We start from the raw sequence: 18099 nt of genomic DNA on the forward strand, positions 1-18099 counted from the left end.
TTTCATAGCGCGGTACAATTTCCTTTGTAGAAAAAAATGTATACTAGATACGGTCTTCCAAACTCCAGGCCTCCCAAAATCCAGTGTCACATATGAGGTTCTTATGTAGGTTCTGCACCACACTTTGGACCAGGGAATGAAAGAGTGAATGAGTTGAGTGCATGGAGGCCTCCTAAAAAGAGGGAGGCGGTGGGAACAGAGAGGAACGTTCGGGATCATTACCGTGAAGAAAGGGGGCGGTCGGAGGAATATCTTTTCTTTTTTTTTTATCCTTGTGTGCTTCTCTTGACCCAGCGAAGCTAAAGTATCTAAATCAGTTACTGCGGCCCTTTGGAAACGTCTGGGATGAGGCTGCAGACAATGGAAGCCATTGACAAAAAAAAGAAGAAGCTTATAGAGAAGGGTGAAAAAATAGCCATCTGGAAAAGGGGACAGGCGGTCAGCTGGCTGTATCTGTCCTTGTCACCTCAAGAAGAGGCTGTTTTTCCAGACCCTCCTCGGTTCACTTTGGTGGGCAGGAGCGAGAGTCTGACGCTGGGCAGCAGAAATGATGGGTTTTACAGAGTAGCGTTGCGTGGGGAGTGTATGCGCTCGGGTTATGCTCAGACTGAGCAATGGCAGCAGAGTGAATGCTAGGTTAAAGGCAGGTCTCGGCCTTCTCCTCCTTGGCCTTTTTTCCTCTGTTCCTCGGTTTTTGTATCCCTCAGCTGAATGGGCTGTTTGGGAGCACACCCCTCCCCCCCCAACCTCTTATAGATATTCTGAGCGTGCACACATCAGCACTATGGTAATGTATTCATCTCCCAGTGGCTTCAGAAAAGTACTCTTCAAGGCCATATGCTCTTAAGTTACCAGATTTCCCACTTATATGTGTCAATTTCCAGCGTTTTTTTGTTTTTTTTGCACCCTCGTTGGATGTTTGCTTTTTGTCTGGGCACGTCTGCTAGCGAACCACATTCTTCCTTTGAAAAATGTTTACGAGTCTGACCTCCTAGTAACAACAGAACGGCAAGGCTGCAGTTGGTCACATTAATTGCTGTCTGCATATGTTCCGAGCCAAGATTAAACCTGAGTAGGAAGCGGCACGCCCGTGTCTCCGTTAATCCTCCCGTCGGTTAGATTTTTTTTTTTTATTTAACCCAAGAGTGAATAACGTGTATTTATCGATGACAGTCGTAAACATTTCCCCCTTTAATAAGAAATGTTCCCTCCGCTAGTGGAACGTCCAGAACATGATGTAGCCTTTCCTAAGTGATCGTTAGCCACTCGGTTGGGCTCGCGTCGAAGCCTTACTGCAATAAACACAGGAAACAGCCTGGTGTCCTCACTTCAGCCACAAACAGTTGGGGCCACCCTGGTTTAAAAGCGTTAGCCTGCCTTGTATAAATATGTCGGAGATAAGAAAATCCTGTTATAAATACGTAGGCTTGGCTTTATACCTTTTTGGAGATGTGAGCAGCTAGTCCTCGGCTAACTTTGTGCAAACCGCTGATGTGATTTATCAGGAGTGTCATGGAGGACAAAGGAAATCTCAAGGGCAAAGTAATATCCTGCATCATTTTAGAAAAACATTTATATGAGATTATAGATTGAGGAGTCCTGCATTCCCTGCATAAATATGCAGGTGCCTTTCTGCATTTCTTAATGCTTTGTTTGGCATCTGTTTCTGCTTTACAGAGACTGCAGAATGTGTAGTTTTCGGGAATTAAAGTCAGCTGGTTTAAAGCAGGATTTACGTTCTGAGGGATTTCACAGGGCATACGAACAGCGTGGTCTCTAAAGCGCTATAATTAACGTTGATCATTCATTGTTCACTTCCGAGTGACGTTTGCCTCCGCTGTGCATAACATTTCATTGTCTGCTTGTTTTTTTTAATTATTATTAATTTCAGAATGTTGTTTGCATTAACCTACCTGTTCCTGTTGTGGATTTCTGCACTTTTTTCCATCTAGTAGTCTGACACTTTAAACGGCACCCAGCTTTTCTGTAGACTCAATTTTTTAAAAACTTCACTTTGTGTGTTAAGGTGTGCAGATATTACTGAACACTCCCAAGTCTCATGATTCTCCAGTTCTTTGCAGTGAACCCATATGAGGATAAATTCTTTGAGCTTATTCTAAGGCACCATTTTCCAAAGTCCTGATCAGGTTTCTAGCATAAGTTGCACATATACCATTTGCTTTGATGCTCTTAATAAAAACCAGGAGTATAAATCTAAAGTACATGAGGGGTAAAGCGCATGAATAATTTCTGTGTTTGAGGTCATATACTCTACCTTCCTCATGGGAGTGTGACACAGGCTCATTTATGCACAGTTTCCTGTAATCAAAGCAGGGCGCGTGTGATATAGGGTTCTGTTTGAAAAGGCACGTGAGATTAAAACAAAGAAAAATAGAATTAATAATGGTAGGACAACTAACCCAAACCAGATGGCCATATTGGTGATTATTCCCTCTGCGGTTGCCATTATTCCGAAGGTCTACAGTTTCAGATCTGATTGTAGAGGTGCAAAAGGGTCAAGAATATGTGTTTAGACCATGCAGTATTGGTGCATGAGGCTGAAGTATCATAATGTATTAGTAATTTTCTGTTCAGCGTTGATTTGTAAACCCTTATGTAAGAATTCACAGGAATTCTCACCCTGGACCAAAAGCTGAGTAATTTACCTTAATTGCAGATTGCTTTGTATGGTTGACGTGCCGCCTTTTGAAGCCTCGCAAAGCTGAAGAGATTCGCGTTAAAAGATCTGGAAGTGCACGGCATTTTAGCTTGTCGGTTCAGGTTTTCACTTTTAACTTTGGCAGGAGCTTTTGTTCAATCCGTTTGCAATCCGCTTGCGTGTCTCACTGTCTGGAGAGCAGACCCGGCCTCCGCATTTCAGCCTCATGAACCAGACCTGCATTTCTGGGCTCCTTCAATAAACAACCAGCCCCTTTGCTGCTCACATGTGAAATTCTGATAATGTTAGGCCAGATCTGACAGTGTCTATTTTATTTATTTCCAAAATCTATAATGTCCATAGATACACTGAGTAGTCATTTGGGTCTCTTGGAATTAAAGGCTTTTCCCTGGGTTTCCCCTCACAGTCTCTTTCCAAAGGCTTGTATGCCTTCTTTGGAAAAAGGTAGATGTTGTGCACTCCAGCTCCAGTGACTGGCACATCTATTACAGATATTTTACTCATAGAAATGGGGGTCTCTGGCCTATGAAGACCCAGCACAACTCACACTCTTAGGGCTTTTCACAGGAGGTCCCAGACATGGCAATGTGGGACTGGCACAATGCCACTTTTGCAACAGATGGGGGGGGCGCTCACTCGTGGGTCTCCAGCAACTTCCCAGGCTGCTGTAGGTCGTCATGTGCCCGGCACCAGCCCCCACCCTCCCCATCCGCAATCCCAAGTTCCAGCTTCCACTCAATAACTCAAACACGCCGTACCTCTGCGACAGTTCACCTTTACTGGGGCCCCAAATAATGACTATGCATTGGACCCACCGTCGTTTTCTCCACAGTTGATATCCAGCACACAAATTGCATTAATTATAATGGCATGTTCTATGCCGCCCAGAGCTGAAATAACTTTCATGATGGAAAGACTTAAACTGAAGTGATCAGGTTTTTTTTTTTTTTTTTTTTTTTTTTGGACTCATCTTGCTGAAGACATTTTTCTCCCCCCCCCTCTGTTTTTCCCCTGAAAGACGCCTTCATCTGGAAGCACTTATTCTGTGAGTCACTAAGGCCCACTATCGGATTTCCTCCAACACAAATGCCAGAACTCACTGCGACGGGGGAAGTTTGAAAATCTGCGCAAAATAATTGATCTGTACAAAAGAATGCATGTTCTCTTCCAATACGTGGAGCTTCATTTTATTACCGTCTCAAAATTAATAAACAGGTAGATGTAGAGACTATTGTAATTTCAGGAACTTATAGGTTTGCCATGACTGAGGTGATTTTAAAAACTCAAGGATGTTGGATCAATTAGTACGTCTTCTTAGCCCAGGTTTTTCCATTGTTTTTTGGTGTCTAGGAAAATTTTGAACCTTCAGCTCCGCAGCTCTTGAGTCCCTCTCCCTCTCACCAATGAATGCACCAAGAGCGTTCCTGGATCCGCCGGTCTTTCCCTCCTCCCCAGTTTCCTCTGGCTTAACGGATGGCGGCTTTTTCTCATTCTACATGCCAGGCTCCATACCGTCCTGCTTCACTCATAAACTGATGAAAATATTTAGGACAGTCTGCGCTCAAAGCCTGGCTCCAATTAGGCCTCCTCGGCTCTCTTCAAAAGACGTCAGGAAATCATTCGATACTGCTTCTCGTAGGCTCAGATTCCCACTTTATTTCACTATCTGCAAGGCTTCTGAAATTGTGCTTTACTTGCGTTTCTGCCTTACAAATTATCCATCTTTGCAGACACCGCTAGTAGGTGCCTTTGATCCAAACAGCTGAAGCACCTTACATGGTTATTCCTTTACCCCTTTTGTTGGGGTGAATATTTTGCTGAAGTAATTAATCTTAAATACAGCTCATGAGAATAAATCCCCCTGTACTCATTACCATGCACACTTGATACCCAAATCCTACTCCTTTGCCAATCAGCCTTTCCTACATCAGTGGTTCTCAGACTCCTTGTGTAGAGGAAAACACATTTGGGCCCCCCTACACAGGTTATGATATCGTTTCTCTAGATATAAACCAAATGGCTCTTAAATCAGAAGCACAACAACCATTAAATATGCACTTAACTGAAAAGACTCTGATTTTAAGGTCTGATTCCTCACCTTTCCCCTCCAGCTCTTGCGTTGTTTACAACCAGACGGAATACTAATGGGTTCTATTGAAAGTCGTTAATTAATTAGTTGTTCCCCCCCCCCTTTCTGGCTCAGTCTCAGTTCTAGTTCATCCCAAAGGTGTTTGATGGGGTTGAGGTCAGAGCCAGTCAAGTTCTTCCACACCAAACTCACCCAACCATGTCTTTTTGGACTGTTTGTGCACTGGTTCACAGTCAAGCTGGAACGGAAAAGGGCCTTCCTTCCCCAAACTGTTCCCACAAAGTTGGAAGCATAGTATTGTCCAAAATGTTTTGGTATGCTGAGGCATTCAGAGTTCCCTTCACTGAGGCCTAGACCAACCGCTGCAAAACAGCCCCATACCATTATCCCTCCTCCACCAAACTTTACAGTTGGCACAATGCAGTCAGGCAGGTAACGTTCTCCTGGCATCTGCCAAACTCAGACTCGTTCATCAAACTGCCAGACAGAAAACTGGGATTCGTCACTCAACAGAACACATTTCCAGAGTCCAGTGCCGGCGTGCTTTATATCACTCCATCTGATGGCATTGTGCTTGGTGATGTAAGGCTTGCATGCAGATGCTTGGCCATGGAAGCCCATTCCATAATACTCCTGGAGCACAGTTTTTGTGTTTGGGGTTAATGCCAGAGGAAGTTTGGAAACTGTAGTTTTTTAGTCAACAGAGCTTTAGTGATTTTTTTTGCGCACTGTGCACCTCAGCACTCGGCAACTCCACTCTGTTACTTTACATGGCCTGGCACTTCATGGCTGAGTTTCTGTTGTTCCTATATGCTTTCGATTTGCAATAATACCACTTAGTTGACCATGGAATATCTAGCGGAGAAGAAATTTCATGAGCTTTCTTGCTGACTTATTGGCATCCTATGACAGCACCACGCTTGAACTCGCTGAGACCTTAAGTTCTTTCACAAATGTTTGTCAACCTGACTGCATGGCTGGCTGCTTGATTTTATACACCTGTGGCAATGGGTCTGAATGCGTTTTAGTGTGTCCCAAAACTGCTGTCCATATAGTGTATATCAACATACACTGCGGCAGCCCTTATCTCGTCGTGAAACAATGTATCATAAAAATCCAAGATAGGCTACCACCCAGCCTAGCTGTAGCACTGTCGTACTTTTTTTTTTTTTTTTCTATACTTTTCAAATAAATTGTGCGCCCTTCCTTGGTCCTCACTGAAGCCCCACACTGGGGTGTAACCCCCCCCCCCCCCCCCCCCTCCCTCCCCTCGGTTGAGAGCCACTGCTTTATGTAAGATGTTAATCAAGTAATTAATATGTTCCTCAGAATGCAGGGGGAGTTCTCATACCTACCTTTGTACACAGACAGCAATTCGATGGCGATCTCAGACCTTCAGAGCCTGTGTCTCTTTTCTAGGTCCGAGGTGTCCAAGGTGAAGGTCCCCATCAGCCGGGCAGGGGGACCTGACTTCAGCGGTGGCAGTGGTACAGGTCGGCGCTGCTGCCTGAACACGCAACAGGACCGGCGCTCCCCTACCGGCCGGTCCGAAGCAGCACCTGAAAACAGTATGTTACTGCTTGGTCTCAATGACGACCACGCTAAACGTTTATGCTCGGGAAGTGCAGAAATTGCATAGCTTGGGTTCCCTTAAGTCGGTTGGCTGGCCTTCCGCTGCCATTCAACCTGCTGTCAGTTGGGCCACCACAGGGTTTTCAAGGTCGAAGAGCTGCTCCCAGCGTCACTCAATAATGCTTGCAGGAAATGGAGTGGAACGCAGTGGCGAGTCGGCAGCTGGCACATCAGGGGAAGTCTACCCATCTACACCTCTCCAGAGCTGGCCTGCATGTTGCGTTGGTGGCGCGATGTGACAAAACCGCTATGGGCAACTCAAGATGGGGAAATAATGGGGCTGGGAAAATAGTCAGGACTGTAGCGCTAAATGCAGGGTCTGTGCAATCGGCTTGCTTAATTCACCCACCTGTGTTGTGCTTTTGTGCCCATCAGTGGAAGAGCAGCTCTTCCGCTCAGTAGAGGGCCAAGCAGCATCTGACGAAGAGGAGGAGAAGTGGACGGGAAAGCAGCAGTCACAGGTGGATGAGGTGAAGAGGATCTTAACCAGGCTGTCCTGCTGCGGCGAGAGGTATAGCTTGTTCACTATGCTTCATGGCCAAGCTGCTGTCTCCACCAACGGAGTGTGTCCACCAGACACTATAACCCTCAGACTTTCTCCATCGCATAATTCATGGCTTGTCATTTTAGGTGTTTGATGCTTCTGATCCGCAGGTGTGACGACAAGGCTGTCAGAAAGCTACTGTCCCATTTTGGGGGCAGCAGGAGCGAGGAGAACCAGAGCGCCATGGTGGAGCTCCTGGAGAAGGTCACTCGGCTTAACAAACAGCTGGAGATAAAGGAGACCCTGGCACGCAAGGCTGAGATGGACATGGACCAGGTAGGTCTACATGCCCATTGGGCCACAACTGTTGGTTTGCGACCTGCAAATTCTAGAAGGTATGGTCATGCCATGCTAATGGTACATTAAATTATGGCCTTGCAGCCCTTGCATTACATACCATGGGGTTCTCTCGCCTTAAATGACACTGGGAAAGGACGTCAAGCTGGGAAGCCTCCTAGTGAGTTGTTATGAAGGGCTTCAAAGTTAAACCGCAACGTGTGGCGAGCTGCTCCTCCTAGCTTCCAACAGTGATCTGCCTGCCTCCGCCCTCCACTGCGGTCTCTGGCTGATGTCTGTTTCTGTTGCTAACTGTAGCAACCAAAGCGAGATACCCCTCTACCATGCATACAGGCCGTCCCCAGGTTATGAACGGGATCCATTCCCTAAGTCTGTCATTAAGTTGATTTTATACGTAAGTCAGAAAAATAATACAGTACATAATAATCATTATTATTCAGTAATAAAAATAACTAGGCTGAAGCAGCCCATAAAAAGGTCATTACAAAGATGGAATAAGCCAGTCCCACCAACACACGACGAATGGTTCGAAATACTGGGTGGAATATATATACCACAGGGCAGGTCTCGAGAAATAGAAGAAATGGACTGTTCATGTTCTTGGTGACAGGGTGAGGACTGGAATACTGATGTATCACAGGATAAATATGTAGTAGCTAACAATCCAGTCTGTTCACAGGTTGGGGTTTGTTTCTTTTTTCCCTCCCCTTCTCTCTTGTGTGTGTTTGTATTTTGTGATCTATTTTGTAATGGGAGGAAAAAAGCAATGATGAAAAAATAAACTTTTAAAAAATAACAATAACGGGGCGGCATGGTGGTGCAGTGGTTAGCGCTGTTGCCTCACACCTCTGGGACCCGGGTTCGAGTCTCCGCCTGGGTCACATGTGTGTGGAGTTTGCATGTTCTCCCCATGTCATCGTGGGGTTTCCTCCGGGTACTCCGGTTTCCCCCCACAGTCCAAAAACATGCTGAGGCTAATTGGAGTTGCTAAATTGCCCGTAGGTGTGCATGTGTGAGTGAATGGTGTGTGAGTGTGCCCTGCGATGGGCTGGCCCCCCATCCTGGGTTGTTCCCTGCCTCGTGCCCATTGCTTCAGGGATAGGCTCCGGACCCCCCGCGACCCAGTAGGATAAGCGGTTTGGAAAATGGATGGAAAATAACAATAACTAGGCTGAGATGGATGTGGGCCAACCTGCCAAATTGGGTCACAACTATTAGTTATTGTGTTGCGTTAATGACAAAAAATATACTGCAGTTGTACTATTGGGTCATTGCTTGGCCAAGTCAATCTTTATGGGTAACAAAGTGAATTTATAAAGTGAAAAATAAGATTCAAATAAATAGGCAGAGTATTTAAGGACTTGTTCATGGGGAGAAAATATCAGTTTCCCAGGAAAATCCTTGATGATACGACAAACTGTACTTCCTTATATTCTTAGATCTTCCAAGCATTGATTCTGGTTGGGGTAGCAGTACAGAACAGGGACAGACATTGAACAGGATTGTAATGTGCAGGGTAATTTATAGATGCCACTTAAATTCGCTTTTAGACAGTACATTTACATGGGAGACCCATCCAATATTGTGAGAGCTTTCAAGGTGCACACATCCACTGAAGGTGGGATTCAAACCTCCAGTCCTGGAGGAGACTGAAGGCAAACATGCTACCCGCTGAGCTACCATACTAACCTTGGCTAGTTACCATTAAATTATTTGGGTTGTTACTTAAAATCAAAGTAACATCAAATAAATTAAGTAATAACAGTTCATTAATGTTAAATGTTGTTCTCTTTTTGGCAAGATGAAGGACTCATTACTTCTGGAGCTCCAGCAGAAGGCTGAGGAGACAGAGCTGCTGCACATGGAGCTGCAGATGCTGGAGACGGAGCGGGTGCGTCTGTCCTTGGTGGAGGAGAAGCTCATGGACGTCCTGCAGCTCTTGCAGAAGCTGCGAGACTTGGTCAGTTGAGGACAATGAGCAGAATGGCCCATTCATATAACTGCTCCTGCGATGACCACTCAAAGAATGCAAACCGATTTAACTTTAAGCACAATGAAGACTTAGTCTTGTTGGCCAGATGGGCCAAGGCGACCACTTCTGCAGTGGTTTTCCATGTTCTGCAAACTGTTATGACATACATCTACTTTGATTTCTAATATAGACTCTTTGTTCACTCTACATTTTCCAGAATGTATCGAGAAGATCTCTGGGCAAGATCTTGTTAAGCACGTTGGAATCTTGCAGTGACCCACAACATGGTGAGGATCACTCACCTCGGAAAAGAAAATGTGATGTTCGGCTCTGTGATCATAAGCTAAGAACCTGCAGTTAAATCAAGATGTCGATGGCAAGATCACTGATGTTCTTCTATGTATTTTTCAGGGAAGGCACACATACTTGAGGTGCTGAACGCTCTTTATCATGAGCTTGCTGCATGTGAGCTTCTCGCCAATGCACCCCTGGAGCGAACACACAGTCATCAGTCCCTGACCAACGCCCTACTGATCACATGCTGAGAACCGTGTCTCAGACCATCAGCAAAGTGCAACTGCTGGGAAGTCATGCAGATAACATATCGCAGCAAATTGGACTTTGAGCCGAGACCGAAGGGGATTTTCTGAAGTCCGGATAGAAGGATAACAAGAGAAGTTTCAGGAGAGGGAACTCATGCAGTAACTTCTTACCTCTGCATCTCCATGTCATTGGGTTCCATTAAAAATGTGGTTTTGTGTACGCTGTGTGTTTCATAGTTTAAAGAAGCTACGCGGTTCCATTTATTGTTGTTATGCAACAGCGAGGAGAGGTTCTGTGATTTGATTGTCTATATTTACGGCGGTTTTCCAGCTGGCTTTTGAGATACTGGCAATATTCATTTTTTTTTTAATTTACACATTGTGTAATTTTAGCAGGTTGATAAGTAGAACGTGAATGTGGTTCATATTTATTGGCCAGAAGGTCAAGGCTAAGTTGTACTTTTGTGCTACGGATGTACTGCCAACTTCATCTTACAATTTCCATGTAAAAATCAGGATATCAGCTTGGTTAAACAGATGGCAAATGTTGAAGATAAAATTTCAAGTACAACAAAAGAGTGTTGCAATGGATTGCTGGGAAAAGTCAGCTGGGAATGTACATTTTACAACATGACAAACCTTATCTGAGGTTTTCATCTAATGTTCCTGTTCAAGTGTGCAGTGCATTTAGTCAGACAGTTTCATTATGCAAAGTATCTGTGACAATATTAAACATAGACATGACTCATTAGATATTATGTATGCACATTTCCTGTTATTGTCTTTTGTTTGACCTTACTACTTTGGTAAATCATTATTAGTTTTTATAATATGAAAAGATTACCTAAATAAGCTGTTACCAAGCAAATAATAAAAGAGATTATATTCATTATGCTGGCTCTCTGTGATAATTTGAGTTTCCAGTCCTGAAAACTTGCATCACTAAAAATTACTGTTTTAGCATCTAGAAGAATAAGAATCACCTTATCTTAATGTTGAGGATTTAAACTAATGGCTTAATTAAACACAAATGCAAGCAATAAGCATAATTAAATCACTATCTATCCACACGCTTATGTAATCCAGGGTTGTGGAGGTATTCCCCGGCAGTGTAGGACACCTGGGCTGCGATGCCAGTCCATCCCAGGGAAAACATATCCTGACACGTACGGTTACCCAGCATAGTCCTCTCACTTAATAGTGGCATATGGTTCCGACCAGGGCACTGTTTCTTGATTTTGTTGCTAAGTGAGTTTATACACCTGACTGGAAGTAACCTACCGTAAGCTAATTTAACCTAAAGTAATGCTAACATTAGCATACATACGTCACATAAAACACAGTAAAACATTAACGCATTACTGTAATGGGCAGTGGTGGCTTCATGGTTAGGGAGGTAAAACTTATAATTGAAAGATTACAGGTTCGAATCCCTGAGGTACCTTGAGCAAGGTACCGCCCTCAAGCACTGCTCCCCAGGCGCTGAATTAGCTGCGCCCTGCTATGTCACACTGTCACATAAGGGTTAAATGCAGAGAACACATTTCATTGTTGTGTACTGTGAGGTGTCAACAATGACAATTAATCACTAAATTCTAATACTGTAGTATTAGCAGTATTGCAGAGGGGTTAAGACAACTCAATGCCATCACTATAGGTGATGCCTTCAAAATCATTTATAGAAATTTAATGCAGTACTGTAATATGTTACACTGCACAATTTCTTTTCACATTTTCCATTTGATTAAAAATTTACATTTTAAAAATTGATATTTTTAATTTGATGTAAATTTTATGACGGCTTATGGTACATATTCAATTTTGTCCCTTTTATTTCTATGGGAGAGCCGTCATTAGCCAAGTCATGACTGTACAGGTAATACCAAGATGCTCGTTAGCCCCAGTGCCATTGAAGGAAACCCATATAATTCAAGGATGATATTCAATCTGTGTGCGCACGCACACACGCACGCACAAACAGAATGAAGGATTCCAATCCCCAAACCTGAAGGTGTGGCAACCATACCATTTCCTTTATATATATACAATCAGCGTCTATTGCCACTGCAGCATGACAAGCAGGAAATAATGGTTGTAATACTCCAAAACAGAATGAGATCTTAGTTTCATTACTCAATTGTGGACAAAGTCCATTTAGACGACTAATACCGTTTTCTGATTTCCAGGAATAGTTGATATATACTTGGAAATGTTTATTATTTAAATATTTAACTTCAGGTCTCAGCTCAAAAAAATACCCCAATCTATCACAAGCCCCATAGAACACAAGGATGTTTATACAAACAAGTGCCAACACTGCAGTGGTTTGCCCTGGGGACTTACAGAAAGCAGAGAGGAAAAGGAAGTCAACAAAATCTGTTTGCACACTAGTCACTACCTAGGACACTGAACCCAAGTCCAGCTGAAAAACAAAACGTCACTCTTGATTCATAGACTTATTTTACATAATTCATTTTAGTTAACTCTTATCACCTTTTCTAAGTGGGGGGGGGAGGGACTGGCTAATGTCTTTATCCTACTGACACATGCCATCACTTGACTTTGCTGCCACCATGTGGCATGTGTAGAAATACATTAGAAGCACATTTTAAGCAAGTCAGTAAAAACTGGGGGGGGGGGGGGGGGGGGCTTAATAAATGTTTGTAGTTACTACACACTTCAAAGCAGATCATGGAGTAATCATGGTTTGCGACAACTGGCCTGTATTACACTACACCAGCTAAAATGTTTGCGGTACAAATAGTCATGTTATTTGGTGTTAGTGGACCATAGGTTTTCCTGTCTATTCCATATTTATTAAACAAAATTGTACTGAAGCATTTAAATAATGGTATTACTGACTATCGCACAATTATATAATTTTGTGGAGCATCTACTCAAAACCAAATAAGGGATTTAAGCAGTTAGTGACAGTTTGCAAGACATTAAAACAGAGTAAGAGTACTAACACAAACAGTGTTGCAGATAAAGCAAGAGTACAGAAGATAGGAGATAAATACAAGAAGCGGAAATAAAGAAGCTGCTTAGTAATGTGCTTTCATTTTCATGATGTCTTCGTTCCCCTGGACGACGTGGCTTTCGATCCTCTTGTGATAATGGTCCAGGGAAGACAGCAGGCGATCGTAGATGGCCTAGAAAGACATAGGAAGCGAGTGATTGTCTGAATACATTACTAAAGCATCTAGTTAGTGCATTTGTGATATGTTAGTCTTACCAGCCACATTTAATCCCCATTAAGCACCTCATGCTAGTCAGTAAAAGCACCATAGAGAAAGATCTCAGAAACAATTCCCACATTACATGTTCTCAGGTTAATCTCTAGGGTTTAATGACTGACAAGCTTGAGTGGAAAGAAAGCGGCCACATGTAAAAAGTTCCCCACCAAGGAAGTGGAGGCGACACAGCTGGCTGCAGCCTCACCTGGGCCTTGTCTGTATCCAGGCGGCACACATCTCTCAGGCCCTGGATGGTCGCCTTGATGTGCTGTGTCTCTCGGCTGATGTCCTGTATCTGATCCACGATTTCCTCTCGTTTCTGATTTACCTGGAGACATTCGCTGGCAGACAAGTCATCGAACATCAGGATACAGTTTCAAACATCAGGAACCAGTTTTTAAGAGAGGCCCATCTGTAGTGCCTTTGAACACTGTAAAGGGGTTTTTATGCCTTTATTCACCTATTACTTTGCCCTTATAGATGACAGAAGGATGTTGCATTTCAAATGTGAAAGGGGGTCATACATTGGGAGACACTCATTTCCCTCAACAAAGTCTCAAAGTCTGACTGAATCGCATCCACAGTTAGGCAGTGTGCAGTACAGTTAGGCAGTGTGCAGTACAGTTAGGCAGTGTGCAGTATAGTTAGGCAGTGTGCAGTACAGTTAGGCAGAGTGCAGTACAGTTAGGCAGAGTGCAGTACAGTTAGGCAGAGTGCAGTACAGTTAGGCAGAGTGCAGTACAGTTAGGCTTTTGTTATGTTTCACCCCATGCCAAACCTCTTGACCCAAAGGAAACACTGCATAATACTATGAGAAAAGCCAAAAAATGTTTAAAGCTATTTATGTGTGAATCCGCTCAGAAAAAAAAACTGTGAATTAGAATATTTACAAACAAACAGTACTGGGATAAAGTCACAAATGTTTTGGTTTTCCAAAAAAGTTACTAATATTTTAATGGCTGTCCTTGAGGGGTACATCAGCCATTCTATGCATTTGTTAAAATTTCACCACATTTTACCTAACTTCATTAAGTCCTGATTAGCCATGCAAGGCACATTACTAACTCGAATCGACAAATACATGGGTATATTGGATTGTTATTTCAAATACTGGGCTAACTTGAGAAGAGGATTTTCAACACCAACTTAAATACAAATTAAAACAATTATCACTTTCATTAACTTGAATTACTCCAGTAACGTCAAGGGTTGCAAATTGATTCAAGCCAGTAAAATTGGACATTACTATGTGCATTGAGACAAATTTTCAGGTGCCCCCCCCCCCCCCCCCCAGATGGACACCTCACCCACGCAACATAAAATTAAAGAAATATGTTCATTGTCACCCTGTTACAGTAATGATTTGGGAAGTCGTGATTGTTCGGCTCTATTACTCACGGTTCGGCGGAGTATCTCCTACCCCCCCCTCGAGCAGACATACATATGAGGAGATTGAGGTATGGATTGATTCTCATCGTGTGTAGACTGATCATCCCGAGATTCAAATATGTCGTCCATAATTCACCCATAAAATTATTGTGCCAAGGTTGAGCTGCACAAACATATATTTTTCACTGGTCACTTATATAACTTGTTTCTCACAAATAACTTGCTTCTCATACAGAGCTGGGACACCCGTCTTGTTTTTCTACGAGGTTATTTTGCATTTCTTTTGATACAATATCTTGGTATTGATTTTAATGCAAGGTTATTTTGTATTACTTTTAATAGTGTTTCTGTTAGAACCTAAGCGTGTCTGTTTGTTCCTTCGAGAGCCCTATATCCCCCTCTCGTTCTGAAGCACTATGGTCGAAGATATTTTTAATAATAATATGTTTGAAGGAATAAGGATGACAGACAGGCCAGGAGACTAGCACGTCGCATTACCCCATGAAGTTCTGAACGTGCTGGTCCTTCATCTCCCTCTTCCTCTGCCTTCTGATCTGCTGCTTGGTCAGCTTGTCCATCTTCCTCTCGAGGGCCCACTTCAGCTCACCCTTTTCATTACCTAGGTTCTTCATCTCCTTCTCCATGGCCTCGCAGTGAGCTTCCAGCACCTGGATCTGTCAGCACCCAAAGGGAAACCGAGTCAGTACCTGCCCCACCGGTGTCCGCATGGATCCCAGAGCCGTGCACACTGCCTGTGTGGTGGCGGGAGGACTGTACCTCTTCCTGCTGGCTGTTCATCTTATCCATGCCCACCCCGAGGTCCCGCAGCAGTTTGTTAAAGTTCTGGAACTCAGCCTTGCTCTGGGTCTCTGCCTGCACCTTGATCTGCCACTCCACCACCCTGGCGTTAACATTTTCCTGTCAAGACAGCACTTCACACATGTAATGCTTAAAAAAAAAGAACCTGACATGCCGACTTCAATGTAATCTTTGCCAACATACAAGATAAAATGTAATATGGTGACTTATTTTCTAGCTGTGACTGTCAAATTTACACAGCACAGCTTTGTGACATCACACAGAAGTAGTGAGATGTGTCCTTTTCAAGTCAAAAACTTCTGGGTGCTTCATACTTTTGAGTTTTTGATCGCCTTCACTTTCTCTTTCATTTTCTCCATTTCATTCTTAAGCTCCTCTGGTGACTCCACGATCTGGGCCTTCAGTTTCCCGATGGTCTCCTTCAGCGTGGTCACATCCACCTTCTTCTGGGTCTGCAGGAGACACACACTTCATACTGAGATCAAGTCTGACAGTCGCATGAACAGCATGAGTGACTCAGGATGTTAAACTGTAACTAAAAGCCTGATAAAGTATCAGCAGGAATAAGAGCTTCACGCTTTCACCTCCAAGTTTCTAAAGAAAACACATAAGAACTAATAGATAAGCATGCAAACTGGACCCCACTGACCAGTTTCTGTGACCTCTCTGCGATCTCCGCTTTCCATTCGGCAACCTGTTGGTTGATCGCATTCTGAAACGACAAAGACGACAACAACACTGTCACTTGAGTGTCCCGGCCATTGGTGGGGGCTGTCGGGGGGGGTCTGCCTCGTTACCGACCGCTTCCTGGCAGGCGTGGGTGGTGGCGTTCTGGAGGTCGGACAGGGCTGCTGCCAGCTCCTTGGCCTCGGCCTGCTGCTCTGGGGGGATCGTCCTGAGCAAAGCACATGACCAGAGTCGGAATAAAGCAGGGTCATGTCTGCGAGTGACACTTCAGTGAGACAGGAACTACGACGACTTACGTTAGCTTCTCAGTCATCTTCTCACCATCTTTTATTCCCTTGGTGTAGGCCTGCTGCTTATCCAGGTCTGCTCTCTGGAGGGTGGGGGGGACATCAAGAAAAAAAATATTTCAAAAACAATACATTTTTATTACAAATACATTAAATATAGCAAGACAAAAAAAATGACAATACAAAAGCTACCCGAAAAAAAAGAACATTTTTTGTAAGTTGTGCATCCTTCACAATCCAGTCTTGTGACCTTTACACTCTGTGCACTGCCTTGCTGCTGTGCCGCGCATTCTGGCAGATCTAGCAGCAATGGATCACCTCAATGGATCACCTCATTGATTTTTATCTTGAACTCGGTGCAAAATACACAGATATAGTATTAATGGTTAATTTTGCTAAATTACCAAAGTTTTGCAAGGGAACACAAAAACAAATGTGAGGCAACGCAAAACTGTTTCAAAATATTACCCAATCACGTCCGCTTAGGAGCTCCATAGACTCGCCAGTTTAAAGAAATGCTGAATTGATTTTTATTAGATTTACCTTCTTGAGGTCAAAGTCATGACGCAAAATACCAACAGGCACAGGTTTTTAACACTGAGAAGTGTTGAGGATAAAAACCATCCAAAGATTTCTTGCACATTAATTAGAAAGAATACAACAACAACCACCAATTTTTGCAATACCTACCAACCTACAAAGAGCTCTGTTATCATAAACAATATGTAACTAAGCTTCACGGTGCCTCAACACCTGGAAACTGAAGTGATTGTGAACTTACGAAAGTTTGCTGGTACTCCGCTGTCATCTCAATCCTCAAGTTTCTGAATTTTAGAAAATTTAAGATGCCACTCAAAATGTAAATAGTCCGTTTTGCTTCTAAAATGAAAAAAGAATCATATGCATGTAAAAAACAATGTAGAGAGACACATACGTGGCCCATACTCTGTGACCTTGAGTTATATTAACTTACTTGGACTGAGCAGATCATTTGTCTGAAAGTCGTACACAAAACACATTGGTAGAAATTGACACCTAGAGAGGAAATCAGGACAGGAAGTCAATATGAGGACATGACTGACAGCGTACAAAAATTACTGCCATACAGTTATTAAACATGACAGTAACGCGTGCCGAACTGGAGTACCGTGAAGCTCGCAAGAATAAGAAAGAATAACGAACTGGAAGTGCTTCCGTTGTCATAAGAAAAGCATATTTTAAATTAAAATGTCTGTGCTCTGTGAGATCAAGATACCTTGCAACTTTGAGAGATTACACCTAGATTTTGCTACATTTCACATTGCAAAGGTGAACGTATTTCAGCCTCAATTGTGGATTGAAGGTTACATTATGTGTGTGTGTGTGTGTGTGTGTATATATATATATATATATATATATATATATATATATATATATATACATACACATATACACACACACACTTTCAGATGTTATATAATTTGCTTATTTATTTCATTTATATATAGCATAATAATTTTAAATAATAAATCTGACCTTACATTTTTCGCATTTGACAGATAAAAATTTTTTATATAATTCATTTTATGCTAACTGGCGAAGTCTAAAGTGATGGATGACTATGGCACTGGATTCCATCACAAGTTGGAGACGTGGTTACAGCCTTCCAGCTTGGGCTTTTTCCAGAGATTGTTGGAAGAAACAAGGTGAAACATCTCATTCAATATACATTTACAATTGCTGATTTCAGTTTTTATTTGGTTGTTTTGAAGAAACTTGTGTTACATTAAATATATATCCTGTGAACAGTATCCCCCTTATGCAAATGACTCCTGTCTAATAAACTTTATTTAAAAATTGAACAAACAGTTATTTTCCCCCTAATAAAAATATTTTTTAAACTGTCAGATATTCCAAATGAGGATGTAGGTCAAATGCAAAGGTAT

At 42.9% G+C, this 18099-nt stretch overlaps 2 protein-coding genes across 5 annotated transcripts in view; one reads left to right on the top strand and one right to left on the bottom strand.

Moving 5' to 3' along the window:
• efcc1 (EF-hand and coiled-coil domain containing 1) overlaps positions 1 to 10648 on the top strand; it is an 18884-nt gene extending 8236 nt beyond the window's left edge. Inside the window, exons 3-8 of one of the 2 annotated variants that reach the window (XM_049023341.1) lie at positions 6189 to 6337; positions 6777 to 6912; positions 7056 to 7221; positions 9044 to 9202; positions 9432 to 9501; positions 9626 to 10648. In XM_049023341.1, the coding sequence (XP_048879298.1) occupies positions 6189 to 6337; positions 6777 to 6912; positions 7056 to 7221; positions 9044 to 9202; positions 9432 to 9501; positions 9626 to 9759 (814 nt within the window). In that variant the 3' untranslated portion in view covers positions 9760 to 10648. The remainder of the gene's footprint in view (positions 1 to 6188; positions 6338 to 6776; positions 6913 to 7055; positions 7222 to 9043; positions 9203 to 9431; positions 9502 to 9625) is intronic. The other variant, XM_049023342.1, reaches the window with a different exon arrangement.
• The window catches only part of nuf2 (UF2 component of NDC80 kinetochore complex), a 122866-nt gene that overhangs the window by 100893 nt on the left and 3874 nt on the right, over positions 1 to 18099 (bottom strand). For 2 of the 3 annotated variants that reach the window (XM_049023346.1, XM_049023347.1), the window contains 10 exons: positions 17148 to 17209; positions 16956 to 17053; positions 16184 to 16257; positions 16002 to 16095; positions 15850 to 15912; positions 15515 to 15652; positions 15159 to 15299; positions 14880 to 15055; positions 13198 to 13333; positions 11769 to 12908 (listed from right to left, as the gene is read on the bottom strand). In XM_049023346.1, the coding sequence (XP_048879303.1) occupies positions 12801 to 12908; positions 13198 to 13333; positions 14880 to 15055; positions 15159 to 15299; positions 15515 to 15652; positions 15850 to 15912; positions 16002 to 16095; positions 16184 to 16257; positions 16956 to 17053; positions 17148 to 17209 (1090 nt within the window). In that variant the 3' untranslated portion in view covers positions 11769 to 12800. Of the gene's footprint in view, positions 1 to 11768; positions 12909 to 13197; positions 13334 to 14879; positions 15056 to 15158; positions 15300 to 15514; positions 15653 to 15849; positions 15913 to 16001; positions 16096 to 16183; positions 16258 to 16955; positions 17054 to 17147; positions 17210 to 18099 lie in introns of those variants that run through there. The other variant, XR_007399379.1, reaches the window with a different exon arrangement.

This window comes from Brienomyrus brachyistius, chromosome 8 (genome assembly GCF_023856365.1).
Source record: "Brienomyrus brachyistius isolate T26 chromosome 8, BBRACH_0.4, whole genome shotgun sequence".
Taxonomy (NCBI): Eukaryota; Metazoa; Chordata; class Actinopteri; order Osteoglossiformes; family Mormyridae; genus Brienomyrus; species Brienomyrus brachyistius.